The sequence below is a fragment of the Mesitornis unicolor genome, unplaced genomic scaffold (genome assembly GCF_000695765.1).
Source record: "Mesitornis unicolor isolate BGI_N332 unplaced genomic scaffold, ASM69576v1 scaffold9279, whole genome shotgun sequence".
In the NCBI taxonomy this organism is placed as follows: Eukaryota; Metazoa; Chordata; class Aves; order Mesitornithiformes; family Mesitornithidae; genus Mesitornis; species Mesitornis unicolor.
The window spans coordinates 18,582-27,801 of record NW_010205218.1 but is presented as its reverse complement, the minus strand read 5'-3'; the positions used below and the strand labels follow the sequence as shown (position 1 = coordinate 27,801).

General features: G+C 40.7%; 1 protein-coding gene across 1 annotated transcript in view; it reads right to left on the bottom strand.

The window, feature by feature from the left end:
- The window catches only part of LOC104546045 (receptor-type tyrosine-protein phosphatase T), a gene marked incomplete at its 5' end in the record, with an annotated part of 65,063 nt that extends 58,166 nt beyond the window's left edge, over positions 1-6,897 (bottom strand). The window contains 2 exons of the mRNA XM_010191333.1: positions 1,064-1,093; positions 6,762-6,897. Of these exons, the coding sequence (XP_010189635.1) occupies positions 1,064-1,093; positions 6,762-6,897 (166 nt within the window). The remainder of the gene's footprint in view (positions 1-1,063; positions 1,094-6,761) is intronic.
- Positions 6,898-9,220: the final 2,323 nt, after the last annotated feature.

Genomic DNA, 9,220 nt, shown 5'->3' with positions numbered 1-9,220 from the left:
AAAGGGCAGAAGAAAATGCACCTATTTTGCTGACCTGCTGAACACCTCCAGATGTGTCCACAGGACAGAGTCACCAGATCAAGACAAGGATGAACTGTAGGAACAGGCAGAGGAGGAGGTTTTCAGGGTGGCAGACTAAGAGGGTCCGGCAGAGCTGATGTGGACCTTCTGACAACTTCGTTTACGCCAGGGTCCTAGAAAATCTTGCAGGTTGCTGCTTTAGGGGCAACAGTTCAGGGCAGCAATACGGCTGCTGCTTCTGAGAGATGGAGTGGGGAGACCTGCTTCTCTCAGCAGTAACAGTTGCCTTCTCCATCCCTCCCAGCCCTCTGGTAGCAGCAAAGGCATCCAACTCAATTCTCCTTCCTCACATCATTGATCCTCTCCTCCTCCTGATCCTCAGACAACTATTACCATGGCAGAAACAGCTTGGCCCTGATTACTTTCCAGCCCCTCAACCTTTAGACAACAGATGGCCCTGGAGCTACTGACGTGTGAAGCGTTTTCACACGCCTTAACAACTGCCTTAATTATGCAGCTTTGTCGTTAGGACGGGACAGGTGATTTAAATCTGAAAATCTGAACCTCTCCATCATCCAGTGGTCCAAACTGATGCTCATGACCTGGCAGCTCCAGGAACAGGGATGTTTGCTGAGATAATGTCAAGTACTAGTTGTCAGAAACCTTACATTTTTAAAAAAACTTGTATCCACAGCTGAGAAATTCCCAATAATAACTTCCAGGTGTGAATGTCCCTGCATACGGTGGACAATTAAAAAAAGTGCAGTTGGGACACTCTGTATTTGTTCATTAGCGTCTGAAGAACTACAAACCACAACTGACATATCTGTGGACATTTATGTGTTTGCAGGTGCACTGGTGACACGGGGAAATCAATAACAGTGTGAAAGTGAGAAAAAAAACCCACAATCTGCTGGAAAGACAAAGATAAATGGAATGGTGAAAAATAAAAGAAAGTGGTAAAAGAAAAGAATACAACAAAGCACAAAATTATCACAGGGTGAGCACGCTGAAGTAACGTCATCCCCAGCCAAGTACTTACAAGTAATAGGAGTAGGAATAGGCATTTCTTCTAAATATCAACGGCCAGTCCGATGAACAAAATATCCAAAAGGAGAAAAAAAGAAAAACACATAATTAGATTTATAGGAACTCGGAGTTTTTTCAATATACCAAGTATTTGTGCTGCCTCTTGTACTGAGCTCCTTTTCTCCTACACTTTTTTCAGGAGCTATACATTGGTGAGGAATGGAAAGTGAACTCCAGACACTTCTGAATTGTGTCACCATGAATAAACCCCCTTATCTCCTTCTTCCTTAACTTTGCTGTCAGTAACATAGGTAAGGAGACTTACCTTTGCCTGTAAAGTGCTTTGAAACTTTTGGAATGGAAATAAATATGTAAGAGCTATTAATATAAATAACAATAAATAGGAAAGTGACAATGTAAGAGCACCACAAATTTTGGAATATTTAAACAATGAGCAAATTGGGTAATGATAAATCAAGCTTCATCAAACTCTAAAATGCAAATACTTCATTAACAATTCAAGCATCACTACATATTTATAGATGATCACTGGGGGTATGCATTAGCTTTCTGCGTCACTGTGATTAAGCATTTTCTGTTACAGTTTTTCAACAATGCACTTCAGGATATTTTGATATGTTTTTGAGCAGTACCACAGAACGAGCCTTGGCACTCAGTTGTAACTTAGGAAGTGATGTTTTCCCTTGTATAACTGGAAAAGGGCTCCCTGGAAAGGGCTGCTTTGCCACAGACCCAGCACATGGTATTACAGGCTAACAGCGAGGCACAAGGGAGCCTCGAAAGCAGCAGCCATGATCAGGACAGGGAAAAAGAATGAAATACAAATTTCAACCTACTGCACAACTTTCAAATCCCATCCTTGAAGACACTACAACTACTAGGAAGTGCTTACTAGTATAAATGCAGGATTCAAGTGTTCACTTTTATGGTTGCTCTCAACACAGCTTTGGTAAGCACACATAGAAAACCAGACTCAGCGCAGTTACTGTCTGTGCAGTAACTCAAATTGCCCTCTCTGCAGTGCACACCCTGGGTAAAGGACCTCTTACAAGTGTACAAGAGGACTACTCTGAAATGGTAAGTTCTGTCTGGTGGCAGCCCCTGCCATAAACCTAAAATTCCAGACAGGTTCCCAATAGCTCCCAAGTATTTTGAACAACACTGACTCCAATGCATACCTGAACGTATTTATAACATAATGCTATCACCTCCCGACACTCAGAAATTCTACATGCAATAGCAGTGCCTCAGGTATGTGCAGTGATCACCACTGAGCTTCCCTGCAAAATCCCAAGTTCCTCTGAATTGCTAAACAAAGGGAAAAACCACCAGGATGTGGAAAACGAGAGCCCATGCCAGTGAACGCTCTACATCCCTCAGATTATTCCATTAACGAAACCCCTCTGATAAGCCAGTGCCAGGTTTCACAGCACCATCAGCTGCAATTATTCCACTGAACATCTTGCTGTACTTTCTGCTTCTCTCATGTCTCAGCCAGCAGACACACGTGATCACACGAGACTCTTGGTTCTCATTAAAAGCTGCATGTCCCTCAAGGCTACAGAGGAAAGCTCAGAAAGATTTATTTCATAAGGACAGAAAATAAAGGAAGACAAACAAAAGGAGGATTATATTTTGGAATTGGACAGGTCATTCTGACTCAAATTCTCCCAAAGTATGCAACCTAAAATAAGGACTTCTTAAGGAGTATTTCAAAACTGTTAAAACTGCTCAGAGTTATGGATCACTAAAAACATGACCTGATCCTCAAATGTATCACACAACCTGAAAACCCTGCCTGTCATCCACCTTAAATATGGATGCAGAAGGGACATGAGTCACTGAATGTGCAAATATCCCTTTTTAACTCTATCCTACAGCTTGGGCGTGTTCTGCTCAAGAGGTTTTTGGGATTTATTTAATTAGTTTAAGGTAACAACTTAAATCCTAATCCAGAATAAGGAGCTGAATTTTCATAGAAGAAACTAATCCCAGACCCTACATAGCCCCAAATCTCCTTTTTTGCTACCAACAGCACTTATTTCCAGTGCACCCATGACAGGCTGTCTCATCCTATTTATTCAGTCTTATACTTAAAGGGGTCAGTAGAGGCTTTGTCCGCTCAAACGCACATGGCTGAGAAGTGTCACATTCTTCACTCCAGGGAAATGCAAGTAACGATCACACCTGAGTTAAAACTGTCCAGATGAAATCAGAACTGACCAAAATCCAATCCTTTTGGGGGCAAAGTCGAAGGGTATTTTCTCCAAAAAAAAGAAGTTTACAAATGTCTTGTTTCTCTTGTTTCAACTTGTTTTTACTAATAGGTCCTGTATTCTCTATTACACAAAAATATTTAACTCATAGGAAGGACAAACATACAAGTTCCTTAGAGAATTATCAATGTTTTGAAACAATAAAAATGAGGTATTTCAAGGTATTTCACACATCTGAAAAGCCCTATAAAATATCGGCAGCCCCCAGAAATTTGCCAGCCACTAGAGTTTTTGCAATGTGGTCTACTGAAACTATGAGCAGCTGGGCAACACTTGCTCAGGCCTTGCATATGAAAGGTTATTAAAAAAATGTGGTTGATTTGGCGCACGTCTCAGAAACAAAAAGCAGTTTGTGATGATCTGTCTAATCCTAATCTCAAACCAGTGCCTGCCTTCTCTTAGTGTTTCCGTCTCTTCTAATCTCTCTCCTTCCTTTGCTCTTTGCACTAGTTAACAAAATGCTTCATTCAGGAAATTGCCTATTACTAACGGACTACGATGCCCTGGACCATGAACAAATGTCACTGTGATATTTTCCAGCTCCACTTGATGAAAACGTCTCAAGTTTGTCTAATTACATTATTTTTCGCAATTACTGCCTTGCAAGACTTTCTTGTACACTGAGGCATTAGCCTTAGTGAACTGAAAAGGGGAACTCTTTTTAAAGTAAGGTTAATGCAAGAATTGAAGGCAAAAGCTTAAGCTCCTAACGTTTCTCTTTGTAAAACAGAAAGAGAACTTTGTTGTTAAACTGCTCTCTCTGACAAGTTCAAGCTTTCAGCTGTGCTCCTCAAATCAATCTGTGGTCCAAAGCAGCCTTTCCTTTTATAAAAGCTGGTCCCAATCCGCATTAGTTTACAAATGAAATGAGCCTGACAGGCTTAAGTACATCTCCAGAGAACACTTCTCCATATGCAGCTCCAAGCCTCAATTGGACGTGACTGGTGGTGCCCATTCAAGGGAGACCCAGAACCGATGCCATCAGCAGGTTTGTCGGCAATGCTGGAGGTGTGCTGTGCAGATCTAGAGAGAGCAAGCCTCCAAAACATCCTTCTGCACTGTTATAGCTTCTAAATGGGAAGAGGTTTTAAAGTTGATGAGCCAGTTTATCTCCTGTAATAGTGTGTATTCCGGTGGGTAACCTTGCAAATGACAGCAAACAGGCAAAGAGAGATACCGACTGCAGAGATTTTCCCTGTTTGCACGATGTGGGGGAACGACACAAAGGAAAATGTAATTTTCCAGCTCTAGAAAGAAAAAGGGGGAGATTTTCTATTTCAGATACTCCCACTCGCCTCCTTTCTAATTTTAATTTTTGAAGAAAGATGCACAGGTTAACAGAGCTTATGGCAAAGCCAGATATAGCAAAGTTCTGTTCATGGGACATACCACCCAAATTCATGAAACATTGCGGCTTTTGGGAGCAGGCCAGCTCCACAGAAGAATACTGAGCTGTGTTAGGGGCCAGCTCAGCTCAGTGCTAACTTTGGATATTTTTATATAAAGCAAATGAGTCCTCAGTCTCCAGTCTCTTGAACTTGCTCTGCATTACAAGTATTTTTGACGCTGGGTTTGTCTGTGTTTCTCTGTCCATGAGATACCAACACATTGAACAAAACTGCAGTAGATGTGACTACAAAACACACGCACATTTGCCCACAAAATCTGAAACTTTTACACACAACAAAAATTGGATTAAAAATCCAGATGCCTACACCTTCAGTTAATTCAACAGGGATTCACAGTAGTCACTACATACACAATCAGTTTTGTAGAATTATATCATTTGGAAAGGCTTCTTCAAAGGACACCTAGCCCAACCTCCTGCTTAAACCAGTTTCACTTGCAGCAAATCCCTCCGGGCCTTGTCCAAGTCAAGATTTTAATTTCTCCAAGGATGGAGATTCACCACCGCCAAACCATCCTGGTAACCCTCCTGGGGACTTGCTCTAATATATCAGTGCCCTTCTTGTACTGAGGATCCCCAAAGCAGCCTCAGCATGCCCAGAGCAATCTCACCAATGGCAAACAGAAGGGAGCAACCACTTGCCTTATCCTGCTGGCCACACTCTTGCTAACACCGGCCTGGATGCAGTTGACCTTCTCTGCCGCAAGGACACGTTGCTGACTTGTGTTCAACTTGTCCACCAAGACCTCCAGGTCCTTCTTTGCAAACCTGCCTGCACTGTTCATGGGGTTACTCCATTCCAGATGCAGGCCTTTGCCTTTGCGAAACTTCACGAGGTTCCCATCAGCTCATTTCTCCTGACCCACAAGGTCTTTCTGAATAGCAGCCCTGCACTCCAGCATCTGTACTATAGAGCTATCCATTTGCATATGTGCTCTGAAGTAACATAGAGGAGATCACATCTAGATTTAACTGCTGCTCTTATTTTTGGGAAATGTGTGACTGTCATAGAGGTAAGAAATCTCAAAGGAACAGAGCTTTCCTTTGAAAAGCTGCACTCCCTGCAACAGACCAAGTAAAATCATTGAGGCTCTTGCATGTAAGCCTACCTGTACCCTAGACAAGGGCCTGCCAGACTACCTAGCTCCTCTTTCACTTAGAATCAAATTACTGTTGAAAAGCAGGGTTCACTTCAGAAATGGGACTGGTAAAAAAAATATATACAAAATACATCTTTTTCTCAAGAAAACCTCTTGCCTGAGTGGTTTTCTGAATCTGTGTATTACACTGTAAATGTTGAGCTCTTCAAATAGCAGCAACTACAATAGTCTACTTCAAAGTGTAAGTGCGAATGGTCCAAAGAAAATCATACAAAACTCTTGAAGAAATTTCATTACCATACAAGTTTTTTCCAAGTTTTATTTTCCTGTACACTAAAGCTAACTCTTGGAGCAAGCATCTAAGCAAGACATCATATTCCAGCTGAACACTGGTTGCAGGGAAATTGCAGTGTGAAAATACGTCTCATCAAGACTTAGTTGGGAACAAGATCCTTGATCACATTATTTTAAGACATTATTTTTCTTGTCTGCTAAGAAATAATTCTTGTCTTGTATATTCTAGAAGAATTATTGCCTTCTATTATTCTTTTTGTCTTCTTGACAGCACAACCACTGTTGTGCTACCTGCACAGGCTCCCATGCTCACTTCCATTGACTCATTATGGCTTTGCACTCCTCCATGTTTTTTCATGTGGTATCCCTTCTCATTAATTATCAATTAAATATCATTAACTCTTTGCAGTAACAACCATGCTTTTGTTGCTCATCTGCAGTACAGGCATCTCTTCTGGAACTACAACTTCTTAGTGGCAGCATTATGTAAATAGTTATTAACTTCTGCCCTTAAAAAAATGGAAAGTTTTATCTCCACTAAATTTATTCTTCTTTTTCAAATAACAATATTCTAGCCAGAAGGTCCAAGATGGAAGCAAAGCAGAAACTTACCTTCTCTTGATGGTAAGCATTGCTCCCAAGAGGATAATAACAAACATCAGAAGACCAGCTATAACTCCGGCCATTTTCACTGTGCTGTCAACTTGTTTTTCTGGTTCCACTGCATTGGAATTCTGGGTGGAAGCTCCTTAAAATTTGGAGAGAGATGAAGGAGGAGATAAAAAGAGAATTTGTAGAAAAATCGTGCAATGATCCACTTTAAATATACATTTGAAAGCCTAACAACACATTTGCAATCAAACTGCAATAGACAATTGTCCATCTAACCAAATCTGCTTTTAATGGGGGCTAATGACAGGTATTTCAGAGCATTAATAGGGTGTAAAATCCCAGCGTAATGCAACTGACTCTAATATTTTACCATATTATACTGTAATGGGGAATTTACTCTTCTGAAGCACCCAATATACACCCAGAAGCAGGAGAATTAACAGCAGTGACAATTTTCACCTCAAATAGCTGAAGTGAAGGTGCAATCCTTACTCATCGACATAACAAATGTAAAAGTTTGCAGTAACATATCGCATACTACTACTTGAAGAAACTTTTTTTTCTTCTAAAATCAGAGCTCATTTGTATTTCTCACTATACTGCAGGCCTGGCTTTTTTAGACATACAGTTACAATTATGCACGTAACAAGCTCTAATCCAATGCACAGAGCACCCTTCACATGATCGAATTTATTCCATGCATGAGTTGTTCTGCAGGCCAGGCAAGATAACATAATTTCTATTTGAATTTTTTGGGTTTTTTAAGAGTAAAGTCTACGCACCTAAAAATAAAACATCTTCAGGAACATTTTTTGCACAGCATTTCTTCTTTTACTTCCTTATCATGATCTGACTTCAAGGGTCTTTTGCCCCTACAATAACTGAGGACCTTGCAGAATGCCACCCACTCCCCCGTTGCTGGGACTACTTGTGTAATGCTTATTATATACCTTAGCTCTGCTGACTTCACTGCTTGCTGCACAGGATTTTTCCAGATATAGCTTAAACCACTGAGCTTGATTTAGAAAGCCCCACAAGATTTGAGTCGTGGCGACTCTAAAGACTAAATAAGCCTATCTTTATTATATTCCTGATATACCTAACTACTCCAAAAAATATGACCACTGCATTTGATGAAGTTAAATGAATTCACGTTACATGAGATCACAATCTTGTCTTGGGCTTCACCTTTGCTGTTAGAGTCAACCAAGTCTTCCTCTACAGCTTAAACACAGCAGGAAAAGGGAATCAAAGGTGAAAACAGGGTGCTGCCATCGGAAGACTGTAATGTTTTGCTCTTTTAACAACTCTGGATGACCTTCAGGAAGAGCTGAACCACTTCTGATCACAAGTCAGTTGCTTGGAGAGATAATATTCAGTTGAGTCCATATGTTGGTGAGACAGCAGAAAGCCTCACTGGGTTATTCTTTTGGTCATTTGCCACATGCTAAACCACGTATGCTTTAAAAGGTCTCTGTCTGCAAGAATGAGTCCCAACAGCTACCATGACCAGGGCTTTCTGATATGTTCTGAATAGGGCCTTAGCTGATGGACTTTCAGGGATGAGGACCTGATCTTAAATAGAGTTACATTCTCCTCTCATCATAGCTTGAAGAGTACATATAGAACAATGACCCAGTGAACGCAAAACAAGAAAACTCACCACATGCAGTGCTAAAAGTATGATTTCGCTTTCCTACAGCTAAGCTGTTAACCTAGTTTGCCATAGCAAAACACAATATTTACCAAGCAAAAATGCTGGCTGTTTGAAACACATGTAATTTTCAGCTTTTTGTCCCTGACAACTCTATTGCTCTGCTGCATCCACCAATTTTCCCATTCTGTTACGAATTCACTGGTAACTTCTATGCACACATTTCAAATGCATTAATGGGACTCCTGAGTCTGAAAATAAAATAACATATTGGTTGCATACTACCATCTGTATCTGACAACATTACAATCTTACAATCTTGGATCAAATCTGCCAAAAGGTGAACTATGTGCCATCATACAGGCAATCCTGACACTATCACATAACAAAGTAAATGATAAAGGCACATTTTTTCCCTGAAAACGACTAAAGGTCTACTCGATTGAAGTGAAACTCAGAAGTACTCCAAATTATCCTTCACTTGAGATGCAGTTCCTCCTATGACCCTAAATAATAGATGTTGGAGAATGGTTTTCTACCACAAACAGTATCGTCAAACCCTCTCCTTTTTTGTACTGCCTGAATACTCTCATGAATTGTGAGCCACGTTAAAAAGAATTAAGAATGTGCTATCAACCCCATCCTCTAACCCACTACATCGGTTTGATTTTGCCAGGCTGTTGCTTGTTACTACAGGCAATGTGTGGTCAGTGTATTTTCATTTGATATTTCTCATCCCATTGTACACTTGCGCAATTGTAGAAGTGAATAAAGGCTTATTATCCACCCTGACACCTATACACTG